Genomic DNA, 19,963 nt, shown 5'->3' on the forward strand with positions numbered 1-19,963 from the left:
GTGAGGATTTTCCACCAAGGTGACAAAGCCACCTTTTTGGATTAAGGCAGTTTTTCTCCCTTCTTCCCACTGCTGACCTTTTTTTTTTTTTTAATGGCAAATTGCTTTGTTACAGAAGGACCAAGATATGCTTTAGCGGATTTGATAAACTTCAATTTGTAAGGTCAAAAAAGATACACATTACTATATTTCTCCTTATTTTGTGATCATCAGAGTTCCTTTTCACCTTTCAGAAAACGGGACAGTACTTGAAGGCTTGACAAATGCATCCCAGGTTGAAAAACTGCTGCATTCCTCCTCCTCTTTCTCCTTTAGAAAATTGACTTCTTTAAAGAGGTAAAGTTGGATGTTGCACTTTTCTGTAGAATTTTTTTTTCCAGGCAAGTGACCTAAATCTCAGCTTCTGTAGTGTGTCCTGTGGTGTTTTAAATTAATTTGTATCCATGTATCATTCTGATGGCTGATAGTTGTTTACCTATCTATTGGAAAGGATATCTTTGAAATCTTTGTTTGCAGAGATCTATTTGTGTTGTGTTTTTTGTATAGAATTGTTTGTCACCCAAGTGTCACTTGAAATTAAATTAATATAGTGCTATTTCTGAATCTGATATCTTGTAGGCCATTTAAACATGCTTTAGATATAGGCAGCAGTTCCTTACCCACAGCAGTTTTTATACTCTTAATGACTTGCTGCCAAGGGGCATGCAAAATGCTGCATGTTCAACAGCTTCCCAACACAATTTTAATATCTTGTTTCACTTCATTTTCCATTTAACAAATACTGATCTGATCTTAAATACAGATCTTCTTTCAGAAATCAAAACAAGTATGTTCTGAGACCAGAACAGGTAATTCCAATCCTGTAGTCTAGCTATTTAAAGGCCATTTATCATAGGACTTCCATGATGTAACTTGTATATCAAACCCATAATTTTTGGTTGAGCATAAATAATTTTCAAAACATATCTGAAAGAAAATAGTAAAAAGTAATTGACTTAATGTCTACGTGCATTTTTCTTATTTTTACAACAAGTTCTGCAAATAGTAGAACTTAATATATTTTTGACATTACTTGTGTGAAGTTCTTGAGTGTGTTTATGGGATTAAAGATGATCGTAACAGTATTGATCTTCCTGTCATCTGGCTGTGCAAGTGTTTCTCTTTTCTTCTCCATCCCAGGCTAAAAGAACTTCAGAAAAAGTTGAATGTATTGAAGGAAAAAATATTATTTAGAAAAAAAAAGGGAGCTTTGAAGCTGATGGGTTTTTGTAACTTTTAGGAAAAATGTGGTAAAGATATAAGAGAGTGTGTACTGGATCTGCTGCAAATAATCATTATCAACTTCTGAAACAAAAAGAAAAAAAATTGACCAGAATATCTCTTAAAATACAGTGTGCCTTCACAGATTTTCTGTTTCTAATTTCTGGTCTGGCAGCTCTTAACAGATCCTGTCAAAAATAAACTCTCGATGGAACCTTAATTAAGAATCGCCATCTTCATATGTCTTCTGTGGCTTCAAACAGCTCTTACATTTTACTGTCTCCTCTAGCCTAGTATTAGGCTACAGCTTCATTTCACTTCATCAGATTAAAATTTACTGGGACCTTAATGACTTGCAGGAATTGCCAACCTGTACTGAGATGGCACAGAAAGACAAAACGATCCTTGTTGCTTTGACCTATTTAAACATCAAACAAAGGTGTATAATGATGCCTTGTCTTTTAAACATTCTTGCTGTTGCTTGCTATTGCTTCAAGAATTAAATTTATGAGAATTCAAAAGATGTAAAAATATGACTGTTGTATATGAAATGAAAAATAATAGCAGTTGTCTTTGCAAGTTTGTTTATTTAATTTTTTGTTTCTGAGAATTTCAACGTACTTTTAGAAGTCCTAAATCTTGTGGTTTGAAGAAGAAGCCTCAAAATTCTTTCAGAACAACGTTTAAGGAGTAAAGTACTGCTATTAGGATATCTAATAACTGGGTTTTTGAAACTGCTTTACTTTGAGTGGTATCTAGAATCGTCATTACATTGTCTCACATGATTTATTCCATGATGCTCTTTATTTGTCTTGTCTTTGTACTATATGTGGTAAGGAAGCAAGAATGGGATGACGTGTTTGTCTTAAACAATGTACGTTTTGGCCTGAAGGACCAAGTCCTTAATTTACCTACTCTCCCATTAATGAGCCATACTTTTGACTAAAATTCTGAAGAGAACAGTTTCACCATTGTTAGAAAATGGGACCAGTTATCCAAAATGCAACTTTTCCTGTTGTTTGGTATTATATAATTCCTTTGGAAATATGTTAACATCTTTACATTGGGGTAGGATTTTATAAAACTAAGTTTTGGTGCCTAAACTATATTAATTTATTTTTTTCCTTTCTGTTCTAAAGGTGAGAGAGAAGAAAAGGAAGTAAGAAAATGCTGGGATCAGAACGAGGTGTTGTGGAGGAATGGCTGTCAGAATTCAAGGTGAGTTGAGAAGATGAATGATGGCTTTATGCCGCAGAACAGTGATTATTTTTTTTTAAAGTATCCATAATTAACATCTTAAATCTATTACTTGATCTTTCAACTACTTATAATGCATAAAGCATGCAAAGGTCTGTGTAAATGAGTAGGCTGGTACATAAACAAGATGCATAGTTCTAGTAGTAGTTTATTGTTTATTATTGTGGAGAAGAACATTGCTATAGTAATGTATTTTTTTTATAGCACATATTTTTATGTAGATCCAGTTGACAGAAGTCATTTAACACTAAACAAATTTCTAATTGAGCAACTTCTATATTTGTAAAAAAAATAGTATAAAGATTTGGAGTTTAAAAAATATTAAAAATATTTATGCAGACCATAGAAAAAAAACCAGGCAAAATTCATTGTCTTGTCATGAAGAATCTAAAATGTTTTTAAACTATTTTGCATGTTGATAATTATACTGACTGAAAGACAGGATAATGCATAAACAAGAAAATAGGATTTCATGACTGGTATGAAATTAATCTGTCATTTAAACTAAGAGTTAGTAAGTCCTCACATCATTGATGATACATAGTAAGCCATTAGGTGCTGTTGTTGGAAATTGTTGAGGAGCCAAGGATGCGAAATCCACAGACATGGTTGCTTGGTGAGACTTGAGGTTGTCCACACTCATTCTAGATTATCTGCACCTCTTAAATAATTCAAGTTGATTTGATAAAGACATTGAAAAGTGTCTGTTAAATACCGAATATCAAGGAAGTCCTTATAAAGCTGGAGCAAATGATTTTATGGAAGATAAATCTGAAACTACTTTTGGATGAAAGTTGGTATGTGCCCCAAAATGGTATGCATATGGAGAAGAACTTGCACTTCACGAACTAGGTTGCAAGTCTGAAAATGTACTGCACTTCAGGAATTTTTCTTGATGTTGGGATAAGACTGAAGCCTTTTGTGGAGATCTTTAATTCTTGTAAGCATTGATTTATCAGGGTAATACTTGGGTAATACTTTTTTTTTTTTTTTTTTTTTTTTTTTTTTTTTTTTTTTTTGTCTGTAGGCATTACCTGAAACACAAATTTCCAGCTATGCAGCTACATTGCACAGAAAAAAACCACTGGTACCAGCTCTTTATAAGGTCATTCAAGACCCAAATAATGAGGTAGGAGACTTGTGAACAAAATTCTTTTTTGTATCTTCCACCTGTATGACTAAAGCCAGGGTAATTGAGAGGTAGAGATGGATAGGAAGATCCTTCGATTCTTCTGTCTAAAGTAGTCTAACATAGTCTCTTTTTCCTCACTTTTTTTGACAGTTACTTTAATGCCCTTCTGATAAGACACAAACTCAGCTACTCCCAAAAATACAGTTTATGCTGTCAGCTAGATTTTACTTACCACAACTGTTACACATGATTTGGCATGAGTAACCCCAAAACCACTTTTCAGTCATAACAGAGACCAAGTAGGTCTTACTCTGAAATTCAGTAAGATCAATATGCTTATCACCTGGTGGCTTACCACAGTGGAAGATGGAATCATTTATTAAATCCTACTAGGATAACCAGATCTTCTTTTGTTTATACTAGTATCTTCTTTAGTTTATAGTAGTAGTTTGTATAATTTGGTTTACACTGCTGTAGATAAAAGCAGACTCAGGGCCTCAAAAGACAATGAAAACTTAGCTTACCTTTGTACATAATTCATTTTTCAAATGACGTTAAATTGAGATTTTATTTCATTGGCTTCTGCTATGAGCACTTCTGGGAAAATGTGCAAAACTTAACTTCCGAATAAATTGTGCAAACATACCATTCTCTGCCATGTAAACTTTAGATAAAATGCTTCAAACTATTTGATTTATCATCTGTGATCTCTTCTATGTGTATAAATTAAATGGCAAGTGAACACAGCAAAGAAGTTTTTTGTTTTCTGAAGCACAGAATGCTTGATCAAGCATAAAGGAGATTGCATGATGCTCGTGCAGTTCAAAAGAAAAAGCGTCATAGATGTCAGCTTCCATTTCAGTGTTACAAATAACTTGCATAATGACCTTTTTCTTTGTCCTGAAGTTACTGTTATTGTCTCTCCAGCCTGAAGACGCCATTGCTACTGTCTCTTTTAGTATGTATATATTTATGAGTATGTATGCCTCTGAAAATGTGAAAGCTTTCCTTTGCTTTGAGAATAAGCATTTGATTTAACTTTTTTAATGTTGCAAAGAACCAGATTTGCAAAATGAGTATCTTCTTAAGGGTGTGACAATAATATTATGTTATTGCACAATATTGTTGTTATTGCTTGTCAAATACTACTCTGCTGTTGCTGTTTGGGCCTGATTCTGATATCGAGTATAAGATAAGCAATCCCAGATTCAGAGATGACTAACTTCAGGTTCTGCTTGTTAAGGCACTATGCATTTCCTTGCTACCCTTTCTCCAAACTTAACTGTTTGAGGAGTATAACTATAGTAAATTCATTACTTTGTGTAATTCTGTGGTAGTATTTGGCTCTAAATGAGGGCTGTGCCCAGGAAAGTGGCAGAATCCCCATCCTTGGAGGTATTTAAAAGACACATAGATGTGGTGCTTAGGGACATGGCTTAGTGGTGACCCAGCAGTGCTTGGTCAACAGTTGGATTTGATGATCTTAAAGGTTTCCTTCAACCAAAATGATTCTGTTTTTTTTTTTTTTAAATATTCTTAGAGGGCATTATTTGTTAGAAGGATAACTGATTGCTTGTAAAGATCAAATTTGATATGATAGACTATTATAGAACTGCACGTGCTGGATTCTTAAACTTAATGGACAAGTGGTTTTTTTGTTGCCTTTTTTTTGTTTTGGGGTTGGTTTTTTTTTTTTTTACAACTTAATCATAAAATTAACCTATTTTTAAAAAATTCCTGAAAGGGGCAAACCGTTTAGGGTAAACATGAATTTATCTAGAATCATTTAATTCTATCTTGATAAGACCAGGATTACTAATTTGGCATGGAACCAGCATATTTAGAAACCAAAACAACCAACCAAGGTGTTTCTCTGTTTGACAACTGCCTACCAATTCAAGAGCTATCAAATGATGAAGGCGAACATGCTGTCTTACTGTTTACCTTTTAGGAAATTCCCTGACTTTTTTTAATATGGAGAAGATAACAACTGGAACAGAAAGTTACTTAAAGAGTAGAGAGTGATCTAGCTCATAAACAGCTGATTTAACTGAATTAAGTATTGATTTTTGCGTAGTATTTGAATTCCAAAGTAAAGTGCTTTCGAAGTACTGGGGTTTTTTTAGATAGTTTTCTAGTTTTTGGAGGTAGTTTATGGTTGTCGCTGGTTGAAAAACCCAGAGCAGGTCAGGTGACAGTTGTTCCCAGGGGAGTTTTACCTCCTCCAGGAGGAAAACAAAACACAGGTGGGAATGAATGGAGGGCTTAACATGCTACTTATGGTTGTTGGCAAAGAAGCAGCCTCGTCTAGGGTGAACGAAATTAATTTAATTCAAAACAAGGAAAACCATGAATCATCACTTAAATTACGGTAGAACAGAGAGAAAGAGAGAACAGTAAGATCTTAAAATACATATATATGTCTGTATACCTTCCCTCCATTCCACCCCTCCACTACTTTGAGCCCTCACACACCCTGTTGGCACTGGCGGTGGGGAGCGGATACAGGAGTGGGGAGTGCAGTCTTTTTAACCTCTGTCATGAAGTTCCAGGTTGCTCTGTGGGACAAACTTCCTCTTACACGTAGCCCTCTCGTCCCACAGGAGACAGCTCGGCATAGCTGCCTTCATTCCATGTAGTGGGGGGTTGTCCATTGCAAGAAGGAAACAAAGGGATGTTGTTCTTGTATCTAAAAGGAATTGATAAGGTAAACAAGGGATGCTGTTCTGGTATCTCAAAGAAACTGATAAAGTAAACAGGAGACAATCTTGCAAGACAAGAAAGTAACCAGAGAGTAATTAAAGAGAGAAGGAACCAGATAACAGGCCATAAAACATTGAATCTGTCAAACTGGGCTTGACTAGGATGGATGGGCCTTTGGAAGCAGCACTGCACCTGCTTAATAGGCTGTTCAATATTACTTTCTCCTCCTAGGGGAGGCATAAGTCCGAGATAATGAGACATGCGATGCATGAAGTTGTATGGTCTAATGTTACCTGTAACATGTATTAGGCGTAACGGGATGAGTCTGTGCATCTTGGAGTACCCAGCCAATGGGGAAACAAGGGAGGGATCTTTCGACCGGGAATAGGGTATAAAAACTCATGTATTTGTCTACCAAATCGTGCCTACTTATCTAGACACCCGATCTTTAAAGAACATAATAAAAGTAGGTGCTTCCCTGTGAAGTCTGGCCTGAGTCTCTTTGGCGAGGCTTTCGCTCGCTCATTTCTCACAGCCATTGCTCCGGCTGACTTCCCCAGCGCTGTGCTGGCCCAGTTCCAAAGCTCAAAGTCACCATGTTTCCAGAGGGGATCTGTGTCTCCACATTCCAGTAGTGCCTTCATTCTCAGCAATCCGACCCATCCTCTCTTCCCTTGCTGGTGATTAATCATTTCTCAGTATGGGGGGTGGGGGCCCCAGGTCCTTGTATCCTGGTCCCTTCCCTGCTCTCCCCCCGCCCCAGTAATCAACAAAGTTACTTGGCACACAGAAGATCTTTAATGTCCCAGCATGTACTTGAAGCAAAGTTCTTGTTGCCAAGGTGACTGTTCGGTAGTCCTCTGTTCTTTTTCGTCCTTCCCCTTCCAAACAAAACAGCGGCTGAAAAGAGAAAGAAGCCTCTCCACCTTTCCTATATATAGTGTTATTCGAAGAGGTATTGATTGACACGGCTTGGGCCAGGGACGGGTGTGAAATTGGAGCGGGGTGGGGCTGTAAGTTACAGGGACTGGTAGCCCCTTCTCCCGCCTACCTGAGCATGCCATGACAAAAGGCGACCAGCCTCCTTTTGTGCCCAAACAAGGGGGGACAGCCCCTCTTGCCCCGGAGCTGGAATTGTAAACAACAACATTGTAGACATAAAAGCTTTATAGATTTTAAGTTCATAAAGTATTGAAATTTAAACATTGAATAGTCACGTGGGGCTATTTGGGTTTAACTTGGAGAGCTCAGTCTGGAAGCAAAATGAGATCACCCTTGCAATGCCAAGAACTTCCCAGACCTTGACCTGTCAAATAACTAGTTTCACCCAGTATATTATAGTTAAGTCTAAAATGAGCACGTTATTTTTTACCATGATTGGAAATTCTTGCCATTTTGAAGAATTCTATCTTTGGCATGCATTTTGTAATACATTATAGTTAGCCTCAAGGTATGGCTCTTAAGATACGGCAAACTTGTAAAATAAGGCAAACTGTAATCAATTTCCTTAAAACATGACTAATTTGCATCTTTATGAGGTGTAAAAGTGAATTCTGCAAATCATATCATCACTTACATGTAAGGCAGTAAAAATTTCATTTGTAATTGTTTGTTATGCTAACAGAAAGCTTTTTTTAATATAAGTTTTTTGTCAGAAAAGAGATGGAGTTATAAGAGACTTTCTGCTTTGGGTTTTTTTTTGTCTGACTGCTGTGTTACTCGGTTTCCTTTGATTTTGCACTGAAAGATCTTTGGAATTAAATAAGCAGTGCCAGTCATGTATACAACCACTACTGGTGACAAAATCTCCATTTCCTCTGTTTATCCCATGTCGTCTCGATATTTATATTCAGAGAATTAATTGGAAAATGCTGGCGCTCTAAAAAGTCAGATAACAAGCAAGGAAAACTTTTGTCCTTTCTTACAGTGTCAAGTTTTGTGTTTCCAGGTGGGAGATTATCATACTATATTTTGAGAGGAAAAATGTGGGTGTTTTCAAAAACACTTGTGCGGTAGCACCTATGTGATGACAGCTTTTTCTCCTGGACTTAAAGCCCTGAACACAGCAAAAGTGCTATAGTAGTTGTTACAGACAACTCACAGGTTTTCACCTGGGTAGTTTGCAGTTGTTAAACTTTTTGCAAAACTAATATGACAGCTACTAGAAATGAGGAGTATTTATGTGCTTGCAGCACCAGTGAATGGATGTTGCTTGTATCTTTCTAGGGAGCATCGTTTCACTTAGGACTAATTTTATAAGATTTTCATTTGAAGGAAAGTAAAATAAACTCAGTAACTGGCTCAGTACCTCTGGCTGAGTCTCACCTGACTTTAGCTAGAGTAAGTTATACTTTTCCACTGTTTTGAATGGTACTTCGATTAGACTGGCTAATTTCAAATGGGAAACAGCTTTGGACTGCTAGAAATAGAAATTTAGAAATACTGTTTATAGCAATGCTCCTGTATATATTTGGTTTCTAATAATATGTTTACCCTTTCTTGTACCTATTATCTCCTTGCTATTTATTGTTTCCAGAGATACTTTTTCTTCTTTAGCTTCTTGCCTATATTTTCTTTTAAAGAAAACCGACAAATTTATTCAGTGATCTCTGAATTATTTATTAACCACTTTTTTATTTGAACATCTAAAATGTACTTTCATAAAACAAGGATACAGTTCTGTCTTTGAGGATTTGAACGTTTACTGTAACACACGGTTTTAGTAATTATTGTCACATTTAGATAGGAGTTTCTATTAAGTAAATATTAATTAAGAAAGAATATGACTTTTGCACATAAAGTGCTATATATGTATGAAATACTGGAATAAATATACTAGATAAAATAATATATGCTTATATATTCTCATTGATAGAACAATGTTAGGGCATTCTCTATTATAATGATTGCAATAGAAGCTTTAATGGGCTTCTAATTTCATTTAGATCCCAAAACAATAATTAAGTGATGAGGTATTTTACATACATGGCTTGTTAAAAAAAAAAAAAAACAACAAACAAACCAAACAAACAAAAAAAACCCCCATGTGCTCCAAAAGACTGGACTTCTCTCAGGCCATATCAATGTTGTCAGTATTGACTTTCTTCCCTCCCTCTCTTGTGGAGTCTCTTTTTGCCTGTTGTAAAAACAGGTTTTTAGCTTAGAGTAACTATGCTGTAAATCGGAAGTCTCGTTACACAAGGTTCTTATACTGGAGCTTTGTATAAGAAGAGATTTGTCTGATAGCAAAGTTTTATTTTATGTAGATGTCATGTTATGGCTTCTGTAATCAGTGGTTTAAAAATGGTATGCTTCATTGACCAGAATACTGTGTGTTAGAAATTAAACTAATGTGATCACCCTTTCTTGGGTAATTGTCTCTTACAGTAGCTATCTTGATAGAAAATGCTGTCAAATTTGCATTTCATATTTGTGATATTCTAGTGTAAAATATTGAAGTCTAAATATGTGTATGTGAAGTTGAACAGTTTTACGGATTTATGACATTGCATATTTATCAAACAGTCAAAACTAATCACTTGTAGAAATGCTTGTCCCTCTGCTGATAGCAAGGGACTACTTAAAAGATTTTTAAGATGATGGAAGGTTCACAACGACCACAGAAGTACATCTTCATATACAGAATAACAAAAGAGTGACAGTGAATTCTACAGGAAATTCTAGGTACTGGGGTTTTCAGTAGACAAATTAATGAAAAAACAGTGCATCAAAGTCTATGAAATGTATTGTTAATGCTCTGACAGGGTATTTCTTATGCTTTTTGGTCTCAGCAGCTGCTGTTGTATTGATCAATTGTAGAGTTTTTATTGGTTTAAAAAAATGGTATGTATAATATAATGTTTAATATTTTCATGTATGTGTACAAGAGCTGCATAAAGCATGTACGGTTAGAAAGAAGACTTGTGTGCAATTCTGGTCTCTATTTTCTGACTCTTAACTCTTCTGTGTGAATATAGATATTACAAGTTACAGGGATGTCTCTGTATGAATCCCATGAGTATTTTCCTTAGGTCAGATCATCCCATTTCTTAGAATGTAATACTTACATACTGGTCACACACCTTAAAAAAATTCCTCTTGGAAAAAAAATATTTTTTTTGGTAGTTTTTGACTTTGGTATTAAAAACTTGATTAGTCATGGGAAAGGGGTAGACTGTTTGATGTGGGGTTTTTTGTTTGTTTTTTTTCCTGTTCATTAACAGTTCTGTGGATATATCTTAAATATTGGTTTGGCATTGCAGATTATTAAAATGGCAGTTTCTTGTGGTTATATCACACCAGCTTTATAAGTGCCTTTTTTTGATTCCTGTACTGAAATGCAGAGGGAAGCTCTCGATGGAAAAGTCAGTTTGCATTATAATGAACAAATGTACACTTGTTGGGTTTAAGACTAGAAAGGTATACGTAAGAAATTAGTTTACATTTCTATCAATAGAATTCTCATTAAGTAGCTGTCATTAGCAGCTAATCTTTAACCTCTGTACTTTTATAAACCTTACAGCTGTACCATGGAAGTTTTATAGTCCACATAGTTCAAGCCATGTGTCTGTCATGTGCCTTAAATTAGTACCTCTATACAGAATAAATCTCATACTGTCAGCCCTAAAGTATAATGTTCTGAAAGCACAAGACGGTGGCTGTAGTATTTCCCAATACTGCATACCAGTGCTTCTCTGGTCTGTCCTTGTAGATCTCCTTAAAATGAATGCAGATACCATTTTGGTTTATTCACTTGCTTGCCATCAAGGTATGTCATTTATTACTGGCTGCAGTGGCTGTATAATACAGCCCCTATACTTGCTATTTCATTCTCCCTTATTATTAGAGAAGCTTAGCAGTAATTCATTAGCCTTTTGCCTTTCCACAGCTCCTGGAGCCTGTTTGCCACCAGCTCTTTGAACTTTATCGTAGTTCTGAAGTTCGTCTTAAGAGGTTCACACTGCAGTTTTTGCCAGAGCTGATCTGGGTATATCTGCGTCTTACTGCCAGCAGGGATAGGCAGAGTAATGGTTGCATCGAAGCATTGCTGCTTGGCATTTACAACTTGGTAAGTGAGATGAGTGAGAGTGGCCGAGTAAAGCTTTAATACAAGGTTTTGCATCACTGACCACTGGGAACAAAGTAAATTGTTGGAACAATATATTTAAATTTATAATATGCTTACATGAAAGCTATTTAATTTGGAAAACAGCATAATGTAATGAAGGTTTAGTAAGAATGTGGTTTTTTTATTTTTTTACAGTAATTTTTTAGGATGAACGTTTTAACTGAAAAGGATCATCTCACAGGCTTTCTTGAACTGTTATATGCTTGTGTTTGTAAGGAAATTAAGTAGCCCTCCCTAATGTTGAAAAATAAAGCTTTCTATGGAAATGATTGTCAGGCCAGTATTCTTGATCAGTCTTTATTTGTCACTTCCCCCAGCACCCCTGCTTGTTCTGAATATGTGTTTTTAAGGGTAATTTGAAGCTGAAACCACTCTGCATGCTAGCACTTAGATACATCCATGTGTACGTTTGAGGCAGATGTATATCTTGAGTGGAACTGTGACTTTAAGAATGTGTAAAAGTTACTGTAGATGATTAAGTTGGCTGTTGGATCTAAAAGTAGTTTTTTATATCCTTGCCTTACCTGGAAAAAGTTTACTTTTGTAATGTTATTAGTGTGTTTGATAAATTTAGCAATACTGCCAAGATAGGCATTCTCTAATGGGAATTTCTGTGTTACAGGAATTTAAAACATATTATAATGGAACATCGCCCTTCTCTCTGCTATCACAGTAAACCCCTGCTTTAGATTGTGTATTAGGTTTCTAAACAAGACACAGAACGAGCTATGGTTTTTACAAAAAATATTTTTGTTAGAGCTGATATACAGATACATAACAAGTGAAAGATCCAGTTATTTTACATTTTTTTCTCATAGAAAAAACATTGGAAACTGCTTGCTGATTTTTGATGCTGTTTGCTGGGTTGAAGTAGCATGTGTATGAAAAAATGTTTGACAAAGATAAAAATCCTTTTGCAGTTCCTTTGAAAGTCATGTTTGGTGATTCATATATTTTAAGGACAGTAATTTCTTCATTCTCTTCAGATTCAGGAAAGAGGCCTCAAAATGGACAGTGGCTCCCACTATTTTTCTTTTCTTTGATTAATTTTTAATTTTTTTTTTTTTGCACGTACACAGGGACTGAAGGACTGAAGTTGTTGTATCTCTCTTAATTGCATAGACTATAGAAAGTAAAACCAAGGATAAATCTTTGGCATTCTGCTAAATTCTATCAACTGTCCTCCCATTGTGATCTTTAAAAAAGAAGTATTGTGCTACTTTGGACTAAGTTTTCACATAACCTGGAATGACTAGCGCTCATTGTTTGGAAATTTGCAGTACACAGTGAAAAGGCAGGTTTTTAGATTCCTTTTTGGTATAGTCTTTTGTAATTGCTTTTAATGTATTTGCTTTAAAAACTGCTGGGTTTGCTTATGTAGTAGCCTAGCAACTACAAAGTCTGACCAGTCTGAAAGCCTTTTGAGAAAACATTCTGTGTATTTCTTACTGATAGAATGCCTGAAGAAACTTTACCAGTCCCCTTGATTTGACCTTTTCTCTGTGGTGCATTTATTATGAAGTACTGCCCGTTGTCAGCAAGTGACTCATCAGCACTCGTGTGTGTAGCTTTTGGGCTTAAAGTTTAACCTTGCTCCACTATGCAATTCTGTTATAAATAAATGCTATGATGTAAAGTGAGGTAGAAAAGGGTTTTGTCCCTTTTTGTTTTTTATTAAGTTGCAGTGATCAAGAAGGCAATGCTGTTCAAATGTTGCAGACTGATTCTGCAAAACAGTCAGTCTAGAGGTCTTCCCCACTTTTTAAATACTTGTGTACATTTGCTGATATTCTGCAAATGCACGGAGACATTGAGGTATTTGATGTCCTAATCTGATAAGACTATTAACTTATTTGTTAAATGCCTTCTAAGAGTTGAAAATTATTCCAAGTCTTACCTTCTTACTTCTGTTTGTGTGGGTTTTTTGGTTTGTTTTGTTTTTAACGCAGGAAATAGCTGACAAAGATGGAAACAACAAGGTTTTATCCTTCACCATCCCTTCATTGTCTAAACCCTCAATATATCATGAGGTAAGAGAGCTGCTGTGGTAAATTAGAATTGGATCTATTGGAGGAATGAAAACTGGATGTATTTCATGCAACAGGCCATTTTACATGTGTCTTGTTACAGGAAGTTTTCAATGTCAGTAGCTTGCAATTAGTGTAATTGAACTCAATAACATTAGCAGAAGAAAAGGAATGTAAATGTTGAAAAATCTTTGCTGACAGTGCCTGTTTTGAACGAAGGTTAGTTGTGTTGTAGTTGCAGATGAGGGGGTTTTTGCCTCGTACGTGTTAGTGTAAAAGTAATCTTCCTTCTTTCAACTTCTCCTTAATACAGTTCAAACTTGGATTTGTGTTTTTTCTCTAGTATTGCTGTGCAAAAGGTCTGTGCAATTAGGACAAACTTACTATAAATGGACATGTAGGAATCGACATTGAAAATTGCTTTCACCTGCTCTGTTGTTTCTAAGTGTGGAAGCTGTTTATAGTTCTGAAATAAGGTAATGTTCATAGATTTACTGTGTTCTTGGATAATCTTTATTTTTACAGATCACAAGGTAAGTATGTCTTTTAGCTTGGGTGGTTAGGAGTTTTAATGCTTTCAGGGACCTCTTACTAATGACTTGATTACTTCCCCCTCCTTCATTCCTCCTCTCACTACCTGCTTCTAGCCCTCTACTATTGGATCCATGGCTTTAACTGAAGGAGCTCTATGTCAGCATGATCTCATCAGGGTAGTTTACAGTGATCTTCATCCTCAAAGAGAAACCTTCACAGCACAGAACCGGTAGGTGAATGTATTCTAACATTAGAGGTGCTTGACTAGGCAGACAAGAAGTCCTTAATCATTAAGCCCAAATACATTATCTGTTCAGTTTGTTGTCAGCATTAAGTGCTTGGAAATCAATCTAGAGAACAGGGTTGGTAATCTTGAGGTATAGCATTTTTTGGTTTGTTCCAGCTTTCTTTGTTCTTCTACTAGTTAATTTAGAAGAGAGTAATTTCTCTGTCATTTCTGTGTCCATTAGGAATGTATTTGGGTTTATGTCTGTCAGCTCAAATTTTCCTGGAAGTGTAACAAAATTGCTCTTTGGCTCTGAGGCTGTGACTGGTTTTTTTTCCACAAGAAAAGGGGAGTGAAGCTGAGTGGATAGATAGAACTAGGGATGAGAGAAATTCCGTTGCTGTTCTCATGACTGCCATCTTCACCTGTGCCTAAAGCTAGCTCTGGGAAAAACAGATAAAATAATTTTGAATGCAGTGCAGCCTTGTCCTGTTCTATAACTTCCAAATATTATGCTATATGCCATTTCCTCCATAGTTCCTGCATATGCTAATGTCTTTCAGTAATAGTAATTTTAAATGTTTAATACTGAACCTGTAACAGCCTGTTTTGAAGTAGAGGAAAGAGGATTTCAGAATTTGTGTGTTTACTTCTGACACTTTTTCCTGTGGGGTATTTTTTGAGACTGAGTTGTAGAACTTTATGTTAAATTTAAGTATTTAAACCATGCAAGGTTCTCTTGTCTCTTCTTAGGTTTGAGGTGCTGAGCTTTCTCATGCTGTGCTACAATTCTGCTATTGTCTATATGCCTGCCTCTTCTTACCAATCACTTTGCAGAATGGGGTCCAGGTAAGACATTTGCCTTTGAAAAAGGGCAGGGTGCATCTAGACTTCATCCAGTAAAAAAAAGAATGAATACTTGTTGTGTTTAAATATTTTAACTCTTGGTCAATTTCGTAACTTATTTGGAAACTTGAAGCTGTGCTTGCATACAGATAAAATACGTGGATCATCTTACTACTTAAGCTTTCATCCTAGTTATGTAACTTTCTGCTATTTGGAAAGAAAAAAAAGCAAATTTTGGGGAAAATTAGATGAAGCTACTCAGACTGATTTACATTTTTCGGTTTTACATATCTTTCAGACATTTTTCAGTATGGTAAGCTTAAAAATCTTGTAAGGAATACCACTAGTTTCTCCTACTTCCAAATATTAATGTCCTGCTTCTGAGGATGGTTTATATTAAGTGCTTGCACAATGTTCTGGGTTTTAGTGGTTTGTTTGAGTTTTTCCTTGGTGGTGGGTGGTTTGTTTTGTTTTGTTTTTTCTTTTTTCTTTTTTCCTTCCATTCTTTTTTCCCCCTGATAATAACATCCCACTTTCTGGAGAATTCAGTACTGTGATTTCTCAAACGCTTATCCACGCCCTTTATATACCTCCTACTTGAGTAGTCTCAGAAGCATCTGGTTGGCAAAGATGCAAAAGTGTATCTGATATTCCCAGATGAATGTTTTTATCAGCATTTTTGTCTAAAATGACTTAAATTCTCTCTCCTGCTACTCCCAAACAGAGGAACCTCTTTAAATATTTTTTTTATTTCCCTTGTTTGCTTCAGCACAATACTGCCATGAAAGAAAAGCACTACATGCAATTCGGTTACGTAGCAAAGAAGGATCAGACTAGTTCCTAACATAATACGCAATACTTTGTTAACACACACATGCAGTTAAAATTATAGCCTCTTTTCTTTCCCATGCTTTCTCATGAGAATGGGTTAATTCTTAGTATGCTTCTATCATTTTCACTTGAGTTGTAGCTACACTAAGTTTGACAAATATGTCGAATATTCCTGCATCTGAAAATTAGATCCGTTCTTTGGGTAGAGAAGAGCAATAGCATTTCATAGGCTAGGTACTGTTTTGAAATAGTGCAGCAGTTATTATACATTAGTGGTCATGTGTTACTTCCAAGATGAAGTTGAGCTATTAAAGTTATTAGTAAATTATTCTGGTTTTATGGAGACTCATTGCTGTGCAGTATATGGGAAGTCAGGCCCATTTTCAAGGGTCCAAAGTACTTTTTTTAGGAGATAGATGAGAGCAATTCTCAAGAATACTGTATCCGTGCTATCCAACTCTGAGTAAAAGGTGATTGCACACTGTCATCATACATTTGGTAGGAGATGACATATTTCTTTAAAGGAAGCATTCCAGTGGTATAGGAGAGAAAGTTAGTTTCAGTTACTGAATTTTGGGGAGATCTCCCACTTAGTGGCTGGCAGTAGAGAACATCTTGCCACACTCATTCTTTAGAAGCTGGTTATGATTTGAAGAAAACAGATGGAGTTAATGGCTGTATGGGGATAACACTGGATTGTTAGCAAGCCACATCTCAAGGCACTGTTAAAACTTCTTTAATGGTTGAGACACCCATATAAAAATGTTCTATGCTGTGTACTTATTTTGAAAAGTAAATTTTGAAAGTCAACTAAAATCTCTGATATAAAGATATTTGTAGTCTTGTGGGGTTAATATTTTGTTACAATGGTGTGTTTTTTCAGGCTGTGTGTGAGTGGATTTCCACGGCAGCATGAGAAACGCTGGAAAGAGCCCTGTGGTAGAGTGGTGTTAGACCCTGACTTCATGGTGCAGCTGCTCACGGGTGTCTATTATGCCATGTAAGTGGATGTTTTTCTTGTATAAAGAGAAATGTCTGGTTTTAAATGAATTAAAATAGAACTGCTAGTTGTTTTATGATTGGAAAAAAAATAATCTCAACACAAGTTTGTAAATTGATTAGTGTATTTCCTGTTACTTGCTCGCTCAGCCAACTGATAACTTTAAAATATGTGTCAGCATTGAATTGGGTGATGAAGGGCCAGCAGTAGGTGCTGAAGAGAGGCTTCATTTTTCGCAAGTTTTCACTACCACCGGATACCTTCTGTTCACAAGTGTGATGAACCTGGGTGCCAAGATAACCTGATGAAATTCAGGGCTCTTGAATGTTAGTAGCTTCTGAGGTAGCAAAAATCCATTTCTGATGGAAATTCAGCTCTGCTAAGTAGTGTTAAATTTTACATCTTTAAGTTTGTTCTCATTACGGCATCAACTTTGACTTGCTTTGAGGTGACAAGGAGCAGCCCTTTTGGTACGTCAACAGGATTAATAAAAAATGCTTTCTCTATACTTTTAAAAGAAGTGAAGGTGATGGGGTGTACATACAGTTGATGAACTTTCCACATAAGCAAAGAACTGAAGAACTGAATTTGGGCAGAAAAAAGACAAGTTTGTTTTCATAAGATATGAAAGATAAATATCTTCCTTTACTTTCTTTCCTTTTTAGATATAATGGTCAGTGGGATCTTGGCCAGGAGGTATTGGAGGACATAATTTACAGAGCACAGCTTGAACTCTACTCACAGCCTCTCCTGGTAAGGAACAAACAATTGCAATTCATGGGCTTGGTTAAGAGCAGTATGGATGTTTTTCTGAAGTGGACTGGTAATGAAAGCATTTGTGTGCCATTTGCTGCACTCCCACATGCAAGTGGTTGTTAACAGCTGGTGTTTTCAACGTAGCTATTTATACGATACTTTCTCTGCTCGAGTATAAGGCAGGGTGTTGGGAGCTCCAAGGACTCATTGATGCTGGAAGCATCAATGTATTAGGGTTGGATCAAAATTTTTATGTTGTTTTGGCATAAGGTACCGATGAGTGATTCAAAGATGCTTAACCAGATAGTCATATGTCATAAGACACTGGTTGCAAAAAAAGGTGTTTTCTTTGCTTCTAGGCTTTCAGCGGGGCTGAGAATATGCTGTATGGTTTGATAATACAGTAGGAAAAGGTAACAATAGGATAGAGCTGAAAGTGAAAAGAAGCTTAATCTCCAGAGTCACTGTCAGATTTTGATTGATCAAAGTCATTCAGGTCTTAATCTTTACCATCTTTGGAGGAGCAGCAATAGAATAGAATCTTGTGATTGTTTGGGGATTTTTTCAATTTCCACTATACTTGTTGTTCTGATCACAAAAAGACAGACGTGAAATGGGGAAAGTGGTGAGACTGAGCTGGATGAAGGTGGATGTCATTGGAAAGGATGTGGAGGTTGACAGAAAGGAGGAATGGAGATTTTTTTTGTCAGATGTAGGAATGAGGATCAAATTAAGACAAAATTAAGGAGAATAAAGTAAAATAGACTATTGTCTCAGTGCATCAGAATGGTGGCTAGAAGCTTTTAGCGCCCCTCTGAACTAAGCAGCAAAATTTTACTGCTTTTTATGTAAGTGAGAAAGGGGTGAATTGAAAGAAATCTTTTTATGTGGTAATCTGAAATCTTTTTCTTCTACAATAAATTACATAAAATTATTCTCTTGATTAATTAATATTGGCTGCAAAATTTATCTTCAGGCTTTCTGACACTGCTGCATTTTAAATGCTTATCCATTAAATTATTATAATAGTTGGTTCCTTTTGGAAATGACTCATTGCTCCATCAGATTGAAAGTTTTAAATTAAATATTGAATCTGCTGAATTAGACCACCCTATCAAACTATTACATTTAAAATGTGTGTAGGAGGACCTAGAACTTTGATATGACAATTTGCAGTCCTCATTGTTCATTTTTAATCTCTTTGTCCTTAGAGATTACTTCTCTAAGTAAGAATTTTCTAGACTGTCTTTGGTTTTTTTTCAAAGCTGTTATTCAAAGCAGTCTGGTGTCAGTGATGTCATGACACCACCGATTTTTTTTTTTTTTTTTCCCTCTTTTCCAGTTGTTAGGTTTTTCATGCAGACACATCTGTAGGGTTTTCCTCTTAATGCTCTGATCATTCCTTTGCTTCCTGTCTTGCTTTACTGCCGTTTTTAAAAGGAGCTTTAAGAAGTTGTCGGTTTTATAAAAGAATGACCTGGTTGTCCTTGGCCTCATGCTATATATTTAAGCAATTTGACTCTTTAAAAGATTGAGTCCTTTCACCTTGTTGCATTCTCCAGGAGATGCATATAATTCAGCACGATTACAAAATTTTGTATTTTAAGCTTAAAACTACTGGCAGCAAATAAAATATCCTCTATGCAGCATGCCAGGTAAGTTTCAAGTTCAGCCTCTGCCTAGGAGTTCCCAACAGCAGCAAATTCTTTGAAGACCATTTGATATACAGGCAACACCCCACACAGGATTATTTTTGGATATCTGTAGTCAGCCTATTTGTATAATTATGGGAATACCATCAGTTTTCATTACAATGAGAAAACATTATGGACCCTGTGTTTGGTTATGTCTCTTTGAAAAATATTTTTGACAATGTAGTAGATCCATGCTGTTATTTAAATAGGTTTATGTTGTCTGTGGACTTTAACCCAGGAACTAAGGCAAAGGAAAGGCTTTTCCTGGGAAAAAAGAGGTATCTCTATTAACAAACACTGGGTATTGGTTTCACAGTAATGAAAACCGGGATTTTCTACAGAGGGAAACTGATCACCAAGATTCAATATAACTACCAAGCTAGTCTGGATCTAGGGAGTAGAGCAGTTCCAGTCAGTCAGTCTTTTCCTCTGTCTTCCCTGCAGAGATGCACACATTTTCTTAGCTGGTGCCCAAGAAGCAGGGACCAGCAAGTCCCTGTTGTAACAGCACCTTTATGCAGTGTATTTCATTGATACACTTACTGCTTTTGTTGGATGTTCTTTCATTA

General features: G+C 36.0%; 1 protein-coding gene across 1 annotated transcript in view; it reads left to right on the top strand.

The window, feature by feature from the left end:
* The first annotated feature begins 231 nt into the window (after window positions 1-231).
* Window positions 232-19,963, top strand: part of FAM126B (family with sequence similarity 126, member B) — a 30,493-nt gene continuing 10,761 nt past the window's right edge. Inside the window, exons 1-9 of the mRNA XM_010140044.1 lie at window positions 232-336; window positions 2,400-2,478; window positions 3,545-3,646; window positions 11,241-11,420; window positions 13,430-13,510; window positions 14,155-14,270; window positions 15,021-15,116; window positions 16,828-16,944; window positions 17,610-17,697. Coding sequence (XP_010138346.1) covers window positions 2,428-2,478; window positions 3,545-3,646; window positions 11,241-11,420; window positions 13,430-13,510; window positions 14,155-14,270; window positions 15,021-15,116; window positions 16,828-16,944; window positions 17,610-17,697 — 831 coding nt within the window. The 5' untranslated portion in view covers window positions 232-336; window positions 2,400-2,427. The remainder of the gene's footprint in view (window positions 337-2,399; window positions 2,479-3,544; window positions 3,647-11,240; window positions 11,421-13,429; window positions 13,511-14,154; window positions 14,271-15,020; window positions 15,117-16,827; window positions 16,945-17,609; window positions 17,698-19,963) is intronic.

Source organism: Buceros rhinoceros, unplaced genomic scaffold, assembly GCF_000710305.1.
Source record: "Buceros rhinoceros silvestris isolate BGI_N320 unplaced genomic scaffold, ASM71030v1 scaffold947, whole genome shotgun sequence".
Taxonomy (NCBI): domain Eukaryota; kingdom Metazoa; phylum Chordata; class Aves; order Bucerotiformes; family Bucerotidae; genus Buceros; species Buceros rhinoceros.